This window comes from Galleria mellonella, unplaced genomic scaffold (assembly GCF_026898425.1).
Source record: "Galleria mellonella isolate WM207_F2 unplaced genomic scaffold, CSIRO_AGI_GalMel_v1 utg63, whole genome shotgun sequence".
Taxonomy (NCBI): domain Eukaryota; kingdom Metazoa; phylum Arthropoda; class Insecta; order Lepidoptera; family Pyralidae; genus Galleria; species Galleria mellonella.
In genome coordinates this window covers 12905299-12926378 of record NW_026442130.1, presented here as the reverse complement: position 1 = coordinate 12926378, position 21080 = coordinate 12905299, and the positions used below count along the sequence as shown (strand labels likewise).

General features: G+C 32.8%; 2 protein-coding genes across 2 annotated transcripts; both read left to right on the top strand.

The window, feature by feature from the left end:
• Positions 1-7763: 7763 nt before the first annotated feature.
• LOC113521925 (pupal cuticle protein 36-like) lies at positions 7764-9670 on the top strand. The gene is made up of 3 exons (XM_026907592.3): positions 7764-7871; positions 8438-8813; positions 9256-9670. Exons 1-3 carry the CDS (start codon positions 7863-7865, stop codon positions 9576-9578), a joined length of 708 nt encoding a protein of 235 aa, XP_026763393.1. The 5' UTR covers positions 7764-7862; the 3' UTR covers positions 9579-9670.
• Positions 9671-15705: 6035 nt separating this feature from the next.
• Positions 15706-19106, top strand: LOC113521881 (uncharacterized). The gene is made up of 4 exons (XM_052899782.1): positions 15706-15714; positions 16301-17033; positions 18018-18266; positions 18953-19106. Exons 1-4 carry the CDS (start codon positions 15706-15708, stop codon positions 19051-19053), a joined length of 1092 nt encoding a protein of 363 aa, XP_052755742.1. The 3' UTR covers positions 19054-19106.
• Positions 19107-21080: the final 1974 nt, after the last annotated feature.

Genomic DNA, 21080 nt, shown 5'->3' with positions numbered 1-21080 from the left:
TCTTTGTGATGTTAATATTTATTTTACAAATACGAATAATAGTTAATATAATTTTTTAAAACCTTTTTGTATTTTATAATAGATTTTTATTTTTATTTTTTAATTATAATCTTAATCTTATAATGATTTTAAAAATAAAATAATTAAACTGACGACGTATTGTATAAAATTGTCATTTATAATTTACAAAATAAATAAAAAGAAATCAGGAAATAATAATTAATAGTATTTATTGACAACTCCCAATAAATCAATAAAATTAAATAAATAAATAAATATATACGCAATGTTCCTAATTATAAAAAAAAATACAATAATATGATTACTTATTATTATTGTATTTTTTTAATAATTAGATAGATTTATAATTACAACTTTATATACTTAAATTACAAATTAAATTATTGTGTATATTTATTGCCACTTCGATTAGCTAATTCTTCGGGTTACTTTGATTTATAGCAGATACCCTCATTTGGTCTGAATAATGAATGGGGAAAAGGATTATAACGTGGACTATTTTTTATTTTTATGGTGTTAAAATTGTTACTTTCCACTGCTGAACATAGCCTCTCCCATAAGTAGGACTATGCCAGTAGTTGCCAAGCTTGGTAGGCAGATTGGCAACATGGTTTTTGATTATGTTTTAAGAGGAACGCTGCACCATAAGCTCCTTTAGTCGCCTCCCATGACGACGGCTATGCTCAAAGTTTGTTTGCGTAACAGAATCCGAAACGAGGATATCCGCAAAAGAACCACAGTCACCAATATACCCCGAACAATAAGAAAACTGAAGTGTCAATAGGCTGCTTACATAGCTCGAAGAACCGACAACCGATGCGAAAGAAAGGTTCTGAAGTGGTGACCCCAAATGCAGTGTAGGACGAATCTCTCACTAGATGGATTACATGCAGGACACAAATGCATTGCAGGGAGTCAGTGGATGCAAGTGGTTCTGCAACATTCTTTATGGTAGTCTATGGGGGAGGCTTATGTTCAGCAGTGGATGGACAATGTTTCAGATGATCTTAATGATTCTCCACTGATATTGGAAGGGTAAGAGGAAAGAAGTGGGGGGGGGGGCATTATACCTTCATTCATAAAAGACAAAAACATGGAATGGTAACTCCATCTGCGTCATTTGTATACGGTGGCGGGTTATCAGTAAGTGATGACAGATTGGCATAAATGAGATGATTTTAATTGGCCTATCATCATGAATATATGAGAATATAAACACCATAATCTTTAGAAAGACTGCATGAAGGTCGACCTGACCCGACGTCGGTATTTTTTTTACATAATTAAAAGTCCCATCGTAGAATGGGTCACCCCTTTCTGTCATATAGGTGTCATAAGAGACGATTAAGGGACTTTAATAGTCGAAGGATATGCCTTTCAAAAGATCATCAAAACCTAACTAGGACTGCCAACCCGCCTGCCAAGCATGACAGTCTACCAGAGGGAGACTTTGTACAAAAGTCGTTTGCTTGGGTACCTCTGTCCTATTCGTGTTTCAACCGTGAAGCAGTTGTGTTTGCATGGCTGTGTTTCGGTTTGAAGGGTGGGATATGGCGTCAATTTACAGGGTACAGAGGAATAACACCTGAGTCCTCAGGAATGGCAATGCATAGGAGGTTTCGTGGGCGAAACAGTATACTCTATTATGTCCATGCTGCTGCTCATGTCTATAGGCGACGGTTACCACTTTCCATCAGGTGGGCCGTCAGCTTGTTTGCCATTCTAAGTTGTATAAAAAAAAACAACTATTGGCAAGACCACCCCCAGGTCTATGTCCAGCAGTAGACAGTCCACGGCTGATATAATAATAATAAATTACGTGAAAGTGCGTAAAAGTGAAATACTTATTACCCATAGCAAGAATTACTCATTAATATTGCAGGCACGCGAGATGACAAATCGTGCATCAAAGCACGACATAGCCATCGTATGAACTAATTCTTGGGTCTAGCGACTGTACTAAACATGAGGCAACCGAACCATCGTGGAATTTTAATGTTAAGATAAAACCGAGTATTAAAATCCATTAATTATCTGTCACTCCGCACAGTCACTGGCCTACCGAAAATGTAAATGTGAAAAAAAGGCCAAGTTCGCTATATTGTTCGTGCGCAAAGATTGTTCGGTAAAAAATAAATATGATATATTCATTCACTGAACTTGTAAAACATAATTATATCTACGTATTATCGTAAAGTGTCGAAATAGTTCTTAAAAAAAACATACTTTTTTAAACATGTGATAAAAGATTCATAAAAAGTTGCAACTATATCGTCTCCATTATTTAAATAGCACTGGAAGTATTTAATTTAATTATTTATTAGCGATTTCCGGCGACCTTTCCCGCGTGAACGTTACGTTTATTAAATTACATTACGTTTACTTAAATTATTCTTTCATATCCGTTCAACCGTTTAAGCGTGATTGAGTAACAAACATACAAACATTTAAATATGATTGCGAACTTTCAAGTTTATAGTATTAGTACTATTAGTAAGATTTATCTTATCTTATCATATTTATTTATTTTATACTTTTTTCTTTTTCCCAAAGAGGGTTGACGTCAAGCAGGCGGCCGGTCGTAAAACTAAAAGCCAAATCTTTTTATAATACGGATAAAAATATATTATGCCGACCCCAAATTATAACTGGGATAAGGGTAGGAAGACGATGATACTTTTTTCTTTTCGTTTCTCAATTGACAAATAAAATCTAAATTTTATATGTGATTACAAACTGAATGAGATTACTAAGCGGTAACTATTCGTTAGTCATAAAACAGTTTATATTATGATGTCTACCGTGACCTATAGACAATTTTATTTTATTTATTTATCTTACATATTTTTTTTATGATATCATGATGGAGAATCCTCCATCTATGATATCATAAAAAAATAACGTGTAGAGATAATATATATATATATATATATATATATATATATATATATATATATATATATATATATATATATATATATATATATATATATATATATATATATATATATATATATATATATATATATATATATGAATACACTTTATTAAGTATTGGATATATATACCTACCATATTATTATTTATTTATTAAAAATAATATATAAAGCTTTACGAACTTAGGCAATAACACTGCTGTGTGTGTAAGTGCCATCCTTTCTATTGAAATCATGCTACAGTCTACACGAATTTCAATATATTATAGTTATCTATCGTAACAACCTATATATATATATATGTATATATATATATATATATATATGTATATATATATACATATATGTACAGTTTTTGGAGCTTGTTTGCACTTAGATGAATATGGAAATCATCAGAGGTTCACACTCATTCCTTGGATGCATGGCATATTACTACTATCCGTGTTTTCTGTTTATTTCTACTCCGTACATTTAGATTGTGGAAGAAACTCCCGTCCTCAATTGTTCCTTTATAATATAACACGGGGAATTTCAAAAAACGTGCGTACAAACATCTAAAAGGCCGCCAACGCACTAGCAACTCCTCTCGTGTTGCAAGTGTTCATGGGCAATGATAGACGCGTCTCATTAGGTGGACTGTCTACTTTCCCAGGTTTAAATTTAATTACTATCTATTTGCCCGCTACTTCGTATGCGTGAATTTAGAAGAAGGAAAATTAATAATATAGACCAGTGTTTCCCAACATTTTTTGTGCCATGAACATTTCTAAAATTTTTATGCCCCCATACATAATTTTTCCCGACAAAGTTTACTTGACTACTCTAATCGCCCAGTTAATATTTTGGTAATGTCAAACGAGCATTTTTTTTTTAATTTACTTTATTTTAAAATTTAAATTTGGCACCGATATTTATTCGTAGCATTGCATTTAAATGGCCCAGAGCAAGAGGGTTTAAATCGCTTTGAGTCCATTTTTTAATTCCCCTCCCCCTTAACTATAACATTGCCCCCCTGTGGGGCGTGGGCCCCACGGTGGGAAACACCGATGTAGGCCATTGCTGTATCAAGATAAGACATACACAAAATTTAAAGTTGCATCTTTAGAAATACAATTTACACAGTCGTATATTGTAAATTGGACTCTATTTCCCCTCCTTAACATCTCATTTGGGCCATTGTGCATAAACGACTATGAAAACCGCATCCAATTTGAAGCAGTAATTTTTGCGTGATGGCGAAAACTCTCAGATAGACAGACACACAAAATTTTTAATAAATATTTTCCGCTTTCTATTCTTCTTATTAAAGTCTTTCATATATTTTAAAAATATTCTTTGGCTTCTATTCATCTTAATAAGATCTTTCATTATTTATTTATTTATTTTTTGAAGTCTCGTATCCTTAATGAACAGACACCGTCTTAGTTTCAATTTTATTATATTAGTAAGATATAACTTGACCGGTATCTCCATTTATAAGTCTGAATCAATCAATCAATTGCTGTTACATAAAATACGGTGCACATACATAAACAGTGTATATGATTATATATATATATATATATATGAAATTATTTTAAAATTAAAAAAAAATGAATATCACAGTATTCGTGTTTCAACCGTGAAGCAGTTGTGTTTGCATGGCTGTGTTTCGGTTTGAAGGGTGGGATATGGCAGTGAATTTACTGGGTACAGAGGAAAAACACTTGAGTTCTCAGGAATGGCAACGCATTGGGAGTATCATGAGTTAAACAGTATACTCTGTTATGTTCATAATACTGCTCATGTCTATAGGCGACGGTTACCACTTTCCATCAGGTGGACCGTCAGCTTGTTTGCTATTCTAAGTTGCATAGAAAAAAAATATGAATAAATAAAAATAACATTTGAGAGTGACTTAGAGCGTTATTCGATTCCAATCGTATTTATTATATGAATACTCATAGGTTTTTAAAGATCTCCACTCAATTTGTGCCTACGGATTGACAATGTAGCTGAAGCTTGCCCAGGAAGCGGTTGTGTCACGACCTTGACGCATTTTAAAAGGACTGGTTTGAAATGACGCAGAACAGGAACACTTGGAAAGAGATTAGGGAGACCTTTGCTCAGCAGTGGGACATCATAGGTTAATAATAGAATAGCTAGAAACTGCTTCGATATAATAAAAAAATGTATTAAAATCGATTCATCCTTTTAAACATTATGATATCATACACAAATATATAACAAAAATCTGACCTGTAACATACAACTTTTTTTGTAAACCACATAATATTATTAAAAAAAAAACTTTTAAGAATAAAAAAAAATGCAAATTAACACGAAAACGTGGACAATTACTAATTTCAATGATAGATTAAAATCTTAACTTTAATCATTTCCTAAAACAAATCCGCCGGCTCGCAAAATTTTATTAGCTAAAACAGCTAACTGCGTCGTTAACTGCTCTGTAAATTGCTGTTAAACGGTCAACTATCAGATGATAGTTAAAATTAATCACAATATCGGACGCGTAGATCTTAATTTTGTTTATATATTTTTGTACAGTTCAAGGAACTTGATGAATTACAAGAAAATATTTAGAACCGATTTTTCTGAGTATTTCGTCTCAAAATTAAATAATTGTCGATTTTTTATGCCACGAAGGAGAAAAATAAACATTAGGCTAGTCTAAAGGACATTTCTTTTAATAGATGATAATGGATTTAATAGATGGTAAATTCCTATTAAAACATCACCAAAGCCTTACTGCGATTGCCAACCGGCCTGCTAGGGAGGAAAGGGATTGTTAGTAATGTGGACTAATGGCCCCATTGCTAGTAAGTCCTGTCAGGTCGACCTCCACGCGGTTCCCCCTAGAAACCATTGAGATTAATACTTCTTACATTCGTCACAATCAGCTAATTGACCTGCTTTCATATTCATCTATCATTTCTCACTGATTGGCGGGGCACCAGATTGGTGTATACCGATAGCGCTGGCGGGGTTATCGTTTCATAATCATCCATCGAAAAACCCCGCCTGGAAAGCATTGCAATTACTGGAAAACCCCGCAATAGGAAGAGACCTTTAATCAGGAGAGGCTGATATGATCAATGAAATGGAAACCCCGCCTGAGTTAACGATATACGCTGACGGAGTATCAATAAGGAATAATTGGTGAAGATGAAAAGGCAGGTCAGATTGCCTACCGCTGGTATCTGGGATTAATCATGATAGTTTCCAAGGGAGAAAGTAAGGAAGTACACTTGATAAGATATATTGATAGTAACTAATGAAGCAGGTGGGGGGAGGGATTGTTAGTAAAGGAGACTGAGGGCCCTATTGCTAGCAATACACCCAACCAGGTCGACCTCCCCGTAGTCTCCCCTGGAAACCATCGCGCTGAATCCATCAAGTGTACTCATCACGATGGGCTAACTGACCTGCTTTTTTCATTCTCACCTATCATCCCTTACTGGTGCCCCGCCAGCGTATACCGATAACGCAAACGGGGTTACCATACCATTATCATTCATTAAATAAAAATAAAGCTGGTAGGGCGGAAGGGATTGTTAGTAAAGTGGACTACCAGTGACATTGCTAGCAATACCCTATCAGGTCGACTTCCACGTGGTCCCTCCTGGAAAACATCGTTGTTAATTCTAGTGGAATTCGTTACGATGGGCTAACTGACTTGCTTTCATCGTCACCTATCATCGCTCACTGGTGCCCCGCCAGGGTATACCGATAGCGCAAGCGGGGTTACCATACCATTATCACCCATTAAAAAAAATTAAGCTGTAGTACTTACACCATGATTGGTGAATCCTGGTGTAAGTATTATTAGTACATTATGCCATAAAATATATTGATAGTAATGAGGATGGTAGTTCACCATCAAAAAAGGATAGGAGGTATAACTATAATCATCCCTATCCTTTCCTTAATAATATCTTCAATTGTGTTAAAACCAGATTCCATCTAAAAACTAAATTACTATACCGATTTCGATAGAATTTTATACAGACCTAATCTATAAATATATCCTTACAGATAAAAAAAGAATTTTTCAATTCCGTTTACAACTGACTGTATTATGAGGTAACAAATATAAAAAAAATACAACTAAATTGTAAACCTCCTTAATTTTGAAGTCGCTTGTTAAAAAAGCAATTTCTACATGAGAAACTGTCATACAAACAATTTTTATATCAATAAAGTAATATGTTTTAATTGTAACAACTCTATTGTTTAAAATAAAATAATTTAATTAAGGTCGTTTCTAATTTGCAACAATACAGCAATTTCGTCAATATGCAGCTAAATATAAGGACGAATGCATCTGCTTAACAATGCATGTTACAAATTTAGAACGGTAACCGATACAGTTTTGGGAGAATGGTACATTTGTACAATATCAAGTCAAGTACAAAATCATAGTGCATTTAGTTCTACATATCACATTGTTGCGCAAACGAAACACTTTGACAGTTAATTCGAAAATTTGACTGATAGTTGTGTGAACGTTCCACGCCGCGATCGATTCACGATCTATGGCGTCTAAACAATACGATATCGATTTAATGCTTTCATTCAAAATCGATTGATGAAACACAAAAATTAATTAGTGGATCCTTGAATATGACCGTTGCTCCTATATATGACAGACGAGGCCAACAAATCACGTTCGGTAGCGAAAAAAAAAAGTATATGGCAACTAATTACTCGGCCATGCATATCATAACTCGAAAATGCTCGTTTATTATATTCTATAAAACATTACGTCAGTTGTATGCGTGAGATGATCAGGATTAAGATCAGGTCAGTTAGTATATAATAGGTCAATTCGACTCGCAGCATCACAGTTCAGTGTTAGCTTCTCATTTGGTTGTTACCTCTTGGAGTAAATTCTATTATTCGACAATGAAACTGGTAATTGTTGGCTCCATTGGTTCATTTAATTTTATTAATTGTTAAGTTTAAATGGTGTTCCAGAATTCTTTATTTAAATTTTGAAAAAAAAAATTAGATGGATATTAAGAAAAAATCTGTTTTAAAAATTCTTTAAAAAAAAATTAAAGGATTAACTTTAAAGGGATAATAGTTGCAATAAAATCTGGAGAAATCTGGATTTATAATTTTATTTAATAAAAGACTAAATACAATTTTGAGTTGCTATTAATTCCATGAATTATATAAGGAACTGTGGTCTAATGGTCTAATAATTTAGTGGCTTAGCATCAATATTTTCATCACTACTCTATCACTATTACCATTTTAGGCATTCACGATCCATGGTTTAACATAAACCTCCTTTTAAATCTCCATAAGGAACGAATCCTTGCAATACATTTTTAAGGTCTAACTATTTGGAAATCATACTACCCTTCGTTTACCTGTACAGGGTTACCCTTCGAGACCCTTTCTCTCCTATCGGTTATTGGTACTTCAAGCTATGTGATATTTATAATTTTATAAGACTGTAATACCTTTCACAGTTTGTCATCACCACCCTTGTCGCCGTCTGCGCTGCAGGACGTCTAGAGAACTTGGAACGCTCATACCTCCCTCCAGACCAGGGTGGTAATGCCCTGGGAGGATTCGGTTCTAGCGGCAATGGTTTCGGCAGTGGCTCTCAAGGATCTTTCGGAGGCAGCTCGAACGGTTTTGGCTCGGGCGGTTCCGGCGGATTTGGATCATCTGGATCTAATGGATTTGGATCGTCTGGATCCCATGGATTTGGCTCATCTGGATCCAATGGCTTCGGAGCTTCTGGTCAACAAGGGCAATCTGGTTTCGGTGCAGCCACCTCCAACCAGTACCTCCCTCCCAACCGTGGATCTTCTGGAGGCAACGGCCGCTTCGGCTCTCAGAGTAAGTCATGATAAATCGTCTAAGATATAATGTACCACGATAACTGTCATCCGACGCCATAAAATATTACGTTTTTCAATGCTAATTGGATATATAAAAGTTGATATACGTGATTGTCCTCGGAAGCTTTATATTTTGAAATTAAGACAGTTGGAAGAAGAGCGGGGGCGTGGGAGGGGGGATAGAACAAGAGATTAATGTGAATTTATTAAATATAATTTTTTTAATACCAATACATCAGAGAAAGATGTAGATACATGACTGTGTTTCGGTTTGAAAGGCGCACTTTAATGCCTGGGTGTTACCACATGAGCATCTTAGTATCTGATGTCCATGATACTGTTCTTATATCTATCCATGCCATTTCATTCCATCAGGCGGAACATCAGTTTGCTTACCATTCAAATTTTATTTATATATTTTTTTATTTGTTACTTTACAGACGGTGCTTCTGGTTCACAGTACAGCTCCCAGTCTGGTAGCTCTGGTTTCGGAGGATCTCAATTTGGAGGCCAGTCTCCCTCGCAGTTTGGATCCCAGTCTCCTAGCTCTCAATATGGAGCTCCCAGCAACGGTCCCAGCTCCCAATATGGTCAGCCCCAATTCGGCTCTGGTGCGTCTGCCGGCTCCCAGGGTGGTCGTTTTGGCCAGCAAGGCTCGCAGCTAGGCGCTGCTGGTCGCCAATACTTGGCTCCCAGAACCTCCAACAACTTCCAGAACATTCCTCAGCAGAGCTTCGACGAGCAGACCGGCTACCACTATTAGGTGTTGTACTTAATATCACTAGAGAAATTCATGTGTTCTAAAATTGTATAAATTTTCACTCTTATAAATAAATATGTAATATAATTTTAAAATGTCTTTTTTATTATCGACTAGCTGTTCCCCGCGACTTCGTCCTCGTTCCCGTCGTTTTTCGTAAAATAAGTAGCCTATGTCCCATTTCACGGCTCAGTAGTTTTGATGTAACAGACATGTTTCCCTTCACTGCTCTGCTCCTATTGCTCGTAGCGTGATGAAAAGTATACTATAACCTGCTCAGGTGTATGAAGAATAATTGTACCAAGTTTCGTTAAAATCCGTCGAGTAGTTTTTGTTTCTATAACGAATAATTGTTTTATATAAATAAATATATATTTCTTTTATAAAAGTAATATATTATTTCTATAAAAGAATTATTTAAATAAATAATTCTTTTATAAAAAATAATATATTATTTTTTCCTTAAGAAATATAGAGACTCCAATATTTATTAAAATTTTAAATTAATAAAGACACAAGATTAACACGTGAGTAAATTATTATCACTTTGAGCTATAATAATACAGTAAAAATTACAATTTATAAAAAATAACTGTTAGACAATGAAAAACAAGTATATTTGTATAAACATAATTTATATTTTTAAAATATCTAAATATAATATAAAATCTAAAGGTGACAATTTTCTATTAAATTTATTTATTACCTTGTGCACTTTTAAATCTGTATCGACTCGTACTCATAGTCGTAAGTCGTATATAAAATATACTTATTTGAACAAAAATACAATTTATAAACTATTTATTGCTTAGTGTAATTAGAGCTAATTATGCAGAATTTAACCAAAACACTTGCCCATCTGGATTGTTTAAATTCACAAAAACACACGTTCCATCATCGTTTAAAAAAAATAAAACTTAAAATGCGAACAATTAAGTTAAATCTATTAAAATTTAGTCACGGGCCGTTACTAGATATTCAACACTTTTTATCGAGTAGTTATAACACCTGAAGAGGAACCGATTTACATACTATATGTATTTTATTTTATATATAAAATTATATAAAAGATCGATTGTGCATTAATCATCGATGTAAAGTTACACGTTTTAATTTCACACTTTAATATAAAAATCCCATGTCACGATGTTTTTTAACTTCATACTAATCTCGGAAATCACTTGACCGATTTTGTTAAATTTTGTAAATGTATAATCATTATTTGCTTGCAACAAGAAGTCTCAATAGGGTTGTTTTTACCTTGTCAATAAAAAATGGATCCGGTAAGTGATAGTAGTGTGTTGTGGTCGCTTATGGTTCCGGTGTAGAACGAGTCACCCCTTCCTTTCTAAGGGTGTCGTAAAAGGCAACTAAGGGAACTTTATAGTCGAAGGATGGACAAAAGCCTCCCTCTTAAAACATCACCAAAACCTAACCGCGGTTGCCAACGCGCATGCCAAGCGTGGTAATTGCTGTCAAAGCCCTGCCTCTAAGGAAGAGACCAATATCCTGCAGCAGCAGTATGTGGACAGTTAACGAGCGATATGAAATATATAATATTTGATAGTAAGGGCCATATCAGCTAGTGTTTCTATAGGCATAGTTGCAATGTGCGATTTTTTTCGAATTTTTTCCGAATTAAGTCAAATATTTGTTCTCCAAATCAGTACGATTTCCAAAACTTTTACCCAATCACTAAGTTGTATCGTATTTCACTTTATTTTACATGTGCCACAAAATGATCAAGAAATAAACCCTCCTTCTTTTTCTACTTCTAAATTTTCTTACCCTCTCCTTCTGTTATCCCATCCTTCATTCAAGTATTAAGTATAATACAGTATTTTTAGCCTAGATATGAAAGAAAGGAAAGGACCTTGTGGAGTGGCCCACGAATAAAATACAAAATGTATTAAATTTAATTTCTTTAATTAAGCGCTAGTAACTGACTGAAATCATTGTCCAGGAACCACCAGTTTTCTAGATGAAAACAGTACTTAAGGAACGCATTTGTTATAGCACTATGATGGCAAACAAGCGTACAACCCATTTGATGGTAAGCAGTTTCCTTGGCCTAAGAACAATACTAGGGCTAATACTAGGCCTGCAATACGAGAACTATGCGATCCTGAAGACACTTCTTTGCTCCTTTTTTGAAGAACTCCATACTGTAGACTCTTTGAAAAACTTTAACAGATAGTTTATTCCATAATCTGAGAAATAGATAATATAATACTATCTGAGCATTCGTGAGAGGAAACATCAATAAAAAAAATATTAACGAAATATTTGTTCATATTTCTTCGAAAACTTAATTTTGTTTTATAGTTTCCTCTCCCGTGCGGGACATTCAATTTTAGGCTAAAGATCAGGATGTCCCGCCAAAACAGGGTGTAGTCCCGATATAGAAAGCATCACACCTTCTTCCGTGGTGTCGTAAGAGGTACCTAAGGAAACTTAATGATCGAAGGATGGACAGCAGCGTCTTCTTATATATATACGAGTACACTAGAGGAAAAAATTAAGTGATCAAAAAAAAATGCCAAATTTTTTGAGGTTTTTCAAGTAGCTGTATTTCCTTTAAAAATTGTTGTATTGGAATTTTAAAAAAAGGATTTTAAAACTCAAAGTTTCTAGTTTTGAGATCTTATGATGAAAAACATTTTTAAGCAACATGTTCTGTTTAATCCTAATAAATACCGATACGAAATTATTTTCAAAATTTTTTTGGTTCTTTTTTTTTGGTCTACGTTTTTTTTATTGGAAAAAAAAATCTAACTTAACCACTATATGGATCAGATAGTATGTTCATTCAGCTTTAATTTGCTTTTTTGCAAAGTTCAATACGACTACTTCTCGCTGAGATATCGAACTTTGAATGAAAAAGGATCTTTTTGTCTTTAACCATCAATATCTCGGCAACCGCTGATCACACAAGGAAATTAAGGAAGGTTTTGAAATTTTGAATAAATATCCGGTAAAAATCAGCTATGGTTATTCGAATAAAAATTTTTTTTATTCTTTACATTAATTTGAAAAATCAAGAAAAAAGGGCTTTTGGTAGCTTGTAGGATAATCAGGCTCTAAGATGGAAATACCGAGAAAACCAGTGATGTTGAGTATGCCTTTTACAATTCAATATACCCACAAAAACCCCACAAAGTTTCGATTCAATCCATCGAGCCGTTTTTTTGTTTTATTCGATCAAATTTTTGAAAAGAATTAAAGGATCACGATTTTGACTTTAAATGATCATAATCTTTAACAAAATGCAAACAAATGTTTTTCAGTTTGTTTTTATGCATTTTAAAAGTGAAACACTTTATTCTTCTTTCGATTCTTTCATAGTTTCACACAACCTTGGTGACTTTTTTACGAAACCCTTAGGTTCCACAGAGCCCACTCTAGAAATTGCCAGTCTAGTATCCACACTCTTCTTATTTCGTGACTAGATGGCGCTGAACGATGTATAAGAAAAAAATATTTATTTATTTTATTTAAACCTTGACAGGTGACCTTCGGCGGGTTCGTGCGATAGGGTCAGGTCAAGTTTACATTTTATTAATTGTTATGACGATGCTTGTAATTACTTTGAGTGCGTTCGTTGACTATTATGATAATATCGTTATGTGTTTTAATAATAGTATTACTTTGTATTAATTGTAATTAAGTAAAGGTTAATGCCTTCTATTAGGTAATGTTAAGAGCTTCCGTAATATATTTTCTTTATCAGTGAATCTCGGATATGGATTGTCTGATTGGTTTTAACATTTTTTTAACCGACTTCAAAAAAGGTATTGCACTAAAACGTACAACAATAATAACAAATAGAAATAATATAAGGAGAGACGAAATTATCTTTAAAAGAGATTTCTTCCAATCAACCTAACATAGTGGCATAGGAAGCGATGAATTGGCAGCAATAGTGCATTTGCACTATTGCTGCCAATTCTTGCTTGCTTGTTCATTTTTAAATCCCATAGGTAATATAATAATTTTGAACTTTCTATTATGAAATTTTATACATTGGGTATTTATCTATTTTGTAAATTACTACAAATTAAAACATCTCCAAAGCCCAACTGCAGTTGCCAATCCGCTTGCCAAGCGTGGCAACTACTGACAAAACTCCCCAAGATAGAGGCTTATGTTCAGCAGTGGACACTTAAAGGCTGATATGATTGATAATATTGACAAATAACTAGTCACTCACCCCAGCTTCGCATGGGTAAAAGAGTATATATGCTTACTTTTTTTGCATCATTTTGTTTTGTAAAGCTATGAATTAGATGACTATAAGTAAGTTATCCTTAATAGATAGAAATATGCCATCGTTGACTTTTTTGTTGATTTATAAAAGAAAAACAATCCCACTATACATTATTTTATTATATCTCAAACGGATTCGGCAGCGTTTTCAATGAAAGCTCTCAGTCGACTTGATTTCTTCGGACATCTTGAACAATTATCTTCATAAGATGGCACAATAGTTTCAGTTTGTGCAAGAGGTAAAAAGAATATCAATTTTCTACCTTGCTTTGTAGCAGTTGCCTCTAGCACTTTACAGAAATCATAAACTTTTAGTCTATATTCCATTTTTATTCTACTACTGTGTTTATGTAACAGGCAATTAATTATATTGAAAAAAAAAAACAAACAAAAAAACAGTTCATTCATTAATAAATCCAACAAATGGACCATACCACTTGATAGATTTGTTATCTAATATTTACATATATCTTTATTTATTATCTAATTTATTTATTTATTTATCTTTTATTTATTTATTTCTTTATTTATTTATCTAATATTTGTTGGATAAGTCTAACTGAACCAGTTAAAAAGATAATAATACTAAGACAATAAAGATATTTAAAATAAATAGATATAAAACAAACTGTTACATTTCCAAAGTAAAACAAATTATTATATTATACATGTTAATATGTTATATTATATATAATAATCTTATACATATTTCAACAAATTAATACAAAACAATGTTAAACTATAATGTATAAGGATTTCTCTTGAATCACTCTATCTGATGATGAAAACTGTATTAGAATCTGTTGTCTAGTTTAAAATATTTAAGCTCACAAACGGTGGTGACTTTGTTTAATATTGTGTATAATAATGCGATATTTATTAACCATATATTTTTTTATACAACTTAGAATGGCAAACAAGCTGACGGTCCACCTGATGGAAAGTGGTAACTGTCGCCTATAGACATGATTAGTATGACTATGGACATAACAGAGTATACTGTTTCGCCCATGATACCCCTCCCCATGCGTTACCATTCCTGAGGACTCAGGTGTTATTCCTCTGTACCCTGTAAATTCACGCCATAACACCCTTCAAACCGAAACACAGCCATGCAAATACAACTGCTTTACGGTTGAAACACGAGTGGGACAGAGGAACCCAAGCAAACGACTTTTGTACAAAGTCTCCCTCTTGTAAATTATTTATGGTTAGACAGCAATAAAATAATGATTTTATTTTATATTTTTAAATAATATTTTTATTTATCTAATATTTACCAATTTTAATTTCAAATACCGCTAGTATTTTCAATCGCTTCGAAGTTTAAAATCTATTGTAAAAGTTTTTTTTACCACTTTTAGGCCCTTAGTGTTCTGTTCTCGTGTAAAATATATTAATTAATAGTAAAAAAATATAATAATAAAATATTTTTTTTATAGGTTGTAAATATTAACCGGAAATACTAAAGCATTATTTTGAAATAAATCTCCAAGTCCCATTGTATATTTAATTATAAATTCCTTCACAGTACTTCGAAATATGAAATTTATCACCTTAATTTAGTGTTCACAACCAATTACAAATAGCTAGTCAAATATAAACCTTATTCGCATCGTGATAAAGTTTAAATAAAATAGAAAGTACCCAGTATGTCCACTGTCTTCCGAATACTGAACAATTAACAAAATCAAGGCTGCCAATTGTCAATGTCACATTATAAAGCTGCTACTTAACTGTATTTTGAATGTTTTTCAATAGTATAAAAGTAGTTGGTAACACTTTATTGTCACAGTATATGTTTTGTAACACTTTCAAGTTGAATTCATACAAAAAAAAATAAGTTTTAAAAAAAGAAATCAATATGAATTTGGTGAGTCGTGAATTTAAGAAAGTTTAAAAATTTAGTACATACTTAACAAAATTAGTATGAAACAAATTGTTAAATTAAAAAACATTTCAAAATTGCTATAAATATATCTAACCATACATACATAACTAGTTCAATGACGTCAAAGTACAAATTTTATTAAATAACTAGTCCCATTATTATCTATACATCTTTATGCCAAGTCTATTACGGTATAGACAGAGAGAAATGAGAACCAATAACCTACTTCTTACATACATCTTTTGCTGCATACAATTTCATAACTCATTCACTCTCTCCTTTAAATATAACATGGTCTATCCATAATAGCTTAATCTAGGTCTCCCTAGTACAGCTACCGGGATGGCTAGATATAGGCATCTATCTATTAGGCCTTATAATTTCTTTAAATTTATTTTCAAATACCAATTAAATTAATATACTAAATGCGGTAATAGTATATTACATTATTTTCTTCTTATGGAAAGAAAGCAATAGGGCATAAACGTAGTAAGACATAGCGGAATGTAAAGCAAGGGAATCTGATAAAATTAATTTATTTCCATGTAACTATTTAACTATTTTTCAGATAACTTTTGCAGCCATCATATCCATCAGCTCTGCATCTCGGTTATCTAATGTTTATCTTCCCCAAAAACAAGGGACGTCGAGTTCAGCAACTCAGTTGTCAAATGTTTATCTGACAACTGAGCTACTGAGAGCTCAGTTGTCAAATGTTTATCTTCCCCAAAAACAAAGCACGTCGAGCTCAGCAGCTCAGTTGTCAAATGTTTATCTGCCCCAAAAACAAGGCACGTCGAGTTCAGCAGCTCAGTTGTCAAATGTTTATCTCCCCCAAAAACAAGGCACGTCGAGTTCAGCAGCTCAGTTGTCAAATGTTTATCTCCCCCAAAAACAAGGCACGTTGAGCTCAGCAACTCAGTTGTCAAATGTTTATCTCCCCCAAAAACAAGGCACGTCGAGTTCAGCAGCTCAGTTGTCAAATGTTTATCTCCCCCAAAAACAAGGCACGTCGAGTTCAGCAGCTCAGTTGTCAAATGTTTATCTCCCCCAAAAACAAGGCACGTCGAGTTCAGCAGCTCAGTTGTCAAATGTTTATCTCCCCCAAAAACAAGGCACGTCGAGTTCAGCAGCTCTGTTGTCAAATGTTTATCTTCCCCAAAAACAAGGCAACAGTCAAAACTCTCTCACAGCGGCTTACATAAGAGGAGGTTCAGACAATGCTGGTAATAGAAGACCTCAACAAGAACAGGACAGAAATGCTCAAATATTAAAACAAGATCAGAAAATAACGGAAGATGGTAAGTAAGAAAATTGAGAACTTGATCTATATAGTATGTATGTATGAATGTGTAGTATGCATGTATAAGTAAAGTTTGGTTTAAAATATTTTTTTTTATTTATTTACACTTTATTACACTATTTATAAAAATAATAAATACAGTCAATTTTAATGAAAAATGATACAAAAGGCGGCCCTATTGCTAATTAATCTCTTCAAACCTTTATTAAATTTTTGTTAAAGTTGTCTGTATTATTTTTGGCTATAATTTTGAAATAAGCACCGTTTAAGACCTAGTTCTAAAAGTTCAAATTTTTTTTTCGGTAAGGTATTTCACATTGTTTTAATCCAAAATATCTAGAAGTTTAAAGACAAAAGGCTTTAATGACTCTAATTCTTGTCTTCATTTCTAGATTCTAGCTGTTTTAATCAGTTAACTATGAAAATGTCTCTTCTCTAAACTTCATTATATTATAGAATCTCAAACGCATATCAAATTGTTAATCAAACATTTACGGGCTTTTAAATAACCATGTAATTTTAAACATAGTACATTTAAATACATAATGTTAACAGCAATTTAAAACTATTGAGTTTCTTGCGAGAAATTTCTAAGCAGATAACAATATTCCGAATTCTACTACTTGGTAGTAGAATCTTAAAAGATAACGATTTAAAAGAGCTTCTAAACTAGTCTATTTGCATAAAGATGATTTGAATTCGACATTCGAGCAACGGATAACAAGTAGAGAAGAAAAGTCCATAAATTAAGCAACCATGTTTACTTCTACATGCTGCAATTAACTCAGAAAAGTATTTAGTGGTGAAAATGAGAAGAACTTTATATACGCAGTGAACATCAGCGTTCATTGAATATGAGTCTAAATAGGTTAAAATGATGATGATGATGATTGATTTTGTAATTAAGTCAATTATATGATAGAGAAATAGTATAGTACTAAAAACTGAACTAATAATAAAAAGAAATCTAATTACTTTCTAGGTTTCTACTACAGCTATGAGACTTCTAATGGTATCAGAGCTGAAGAGGGCGGTGATGCTTCTCAAACCCAGGGTGGTTACTCCTACAGAGGAGATGATGGAAACACTTATACAATAACTTTTGTAGCTGGAGAAGGTGGTTTTAGACCACAAGGAGACCATTTGCCAGTCCCTCCACCAACTCCACGAGCTATATTGGAAGCTTTGCTACAGAACGAAAGAGATGAAGCCGCTGGAATATTTGATGATGGTAAGGAATTTTCCATAAATTTTTACCTTTTTTAAACTTAATTAATAATAAAAAATTTTGTTACATAAAATCTGACTTCCATTATTATTAATATGTACCACCAATACATACTGCATTCATTAAAAATAATTACAAATTCTACTTCAAAATTGGCAAAGATATTACAAAAAGTAATGTATCAACAGTGTGTAATGTACTAAAGTCATCCCCTCTATCCCATTCGTGTTTCTACCGTAAAGCAGTTGTGTTTGTATGGCTGTATTTTGGTTTGAAGGGTGAGATATGACATTTAATTTACAGGGTACAGAGGAATAACACCTGAGCCTTCAGGAATGACAAGGGCGAAACAGAGTACTCTGTTATGTCCATGGTATATGCTCATGCCTATAGGCGACGATTACCACTTTCCATCAGTTGAGCCGTCAGCTTGTTTGCTATTCTAAGTTGTATAAAAAAAACAGATTACATTGTTGTATTTCAGTTTAAAGAATAAGATAACCAATCAATTAGTTAGTTCTTTATTGGTTATTTGAAAGAAAGAAAGAAATAATTTAATCGAAGAAGCATGCGGCCCACACAGTAACGTAAAAAACAAGAACAAAAGAAACCAAAACAAAACAAACAAAAAAAAATTGTATACAAATAAAAATCAATAAAATTATTTATTTTTTAAATTTTTTTTTCAGGCCAATACCGTCCTGCCAATGGAGATGGCCAGTCAGGAACCAGTTTCGGATCTTCTAGTCGTCAAGGTACTTTTAATGCGAATACTGGTTACAGATATTAAATATTATTTTGCTATGTATATATAATCATGTACGGCATTGAATTATGTAGAAATTAAAATATGATCACATTAAATGATTTTAAAAATCTCTTTAGTATTTATTATTCCATTATGGAATTGATTTTGCAATTGTAGGTATGGCAGAAGATGCACAAAACTAAGATAAATACTGTAGAGATGAAAGCTTTGAGAAATATGTGTGGTACATTAAAAGTTAGAGTGAGAAATAGTGTGATTAGAGACAAATGTGGATTAAAAGATGATGTAGTGACAAAAATTGGAAAGGAAATGGGTTGGTATGGCCATTGGAAAAATGGATAGAAGAAGAATTACGAAATAGATTTATCGATCAAAATGAATGGAGATGTCGGTAGGGGTCACCCTAGATGGACATATGTCAATTAAATAGGCTACGTACTGAAAAAGGGCCAAATCATACACACTCCAGCGAGCGTGTATGAAAAGAATGATAAATGTGGAGGAAGTGAATGAGATTTGTTTGAATTGAAACATTTGGCATGCCATTGTTTTTGCGTACCCTAATGGGAGAAAGACGTGACAAATATATATGTATGTACATATTTGATTATGAAACATCGATTTGTTAAAATAAGATCCAACAATATATCAATGAGTTAGGTTGTATATTCTAGTTAGTACCTATATATTATTCTAGTAATTGTAAGTGGTGGATACTACCATCAAGTGCATTTACAAGGAGAATTGATGTCAGGCAGCCATCGCAAAAATTATTACACAACGAATGAATATTATACCGATCACAATAAATGGGAATCCTTTGTATATTTTTGGTACAGAATCCCAAAAACGAAATTGTTGTTTATTTTATCAGCCTTATTTAATATGCTTATTTTTTTTTTTATTTGATTCATCGTCATCATCATTTCAACCCATAATTGTCTACTGCTAAACATTTTCTTACAATACTTTACCGTTTTCAAAAACGGTAAAGTATTGTTTGAGTTCATCAATTTCAAACCAAAAACAAATATTTCCTCATTATAATATTAGTTTGGACTTGAAAATCTTTCACCAACTACCTCTACATCCATGTCGCATATAACTACGTATTTTAATGTTTGTAAGTCAAGGCCGCAATTTAATTTAGTATCCTCATTACGTTACACAAGACATCATTACCGTCATTACGGAGACTGCATCGCAATTCTTCGCATCTGATGAGGCTTTAGCTATGAGGCCATTGCTACTTATATTGCAATCTATAGGAGTATTATCAGATAAGTTTTTAGCATTTATAAAACATAATTCATCTAATTTCATTTCAGAATTTTAATTTATCATTGGAATAAAATTCTGAAATTAAATTTCGAATTTTGTCGTCCGATCAACAGTTGTTTGGAGTAATTAATACTATTAATTCTAAAATAAATTTCGAATTTTGTCGTCCGATCAACAGTTGTTTGGAGTAATTAAGACTATTCTTTCCATATTAATTCAACTGGAAATCGTATCGCATTTTACAATTACTAAAAATTTCTAATCTGTAGCAATGTCCTATTATTATACGCTATATTTTATTATTATATTAGAATACAAGTATATAGGCGATGGTAACCACTTTCGGCGTCGTTGTAATATTCATTAAATTTAAATAAAACATTACAAACATTTCTTTGGATTGTGGCGTCAGTTTGTTTAGTAAAATGTATAGAGTTAAATCGAATAATAACTGGTTAATGCCTTTACTAGAACGGCAGTAATCGACGAAATAGTTTGTATTATGTATGTAACGCCATCTATTTTTAACATGTAAATGAAACTATTAAATATTTTATCGACATCTAGCGACGTGCTTAAGAACTTATATCAAAATATACTTGTAAGCACTAACCTCACTCTGTTCTGCTTTTCAGCAGCTTTTTGATTTATTTCAAATAAAATCACTAAGGATTATTGATTTAACAAACACATTTTTACTATATATTAAATTCTGAAATCTGAACCAATTTTAGTTTTTTATTTCTTATGCAAATAAAAAAAAAAAC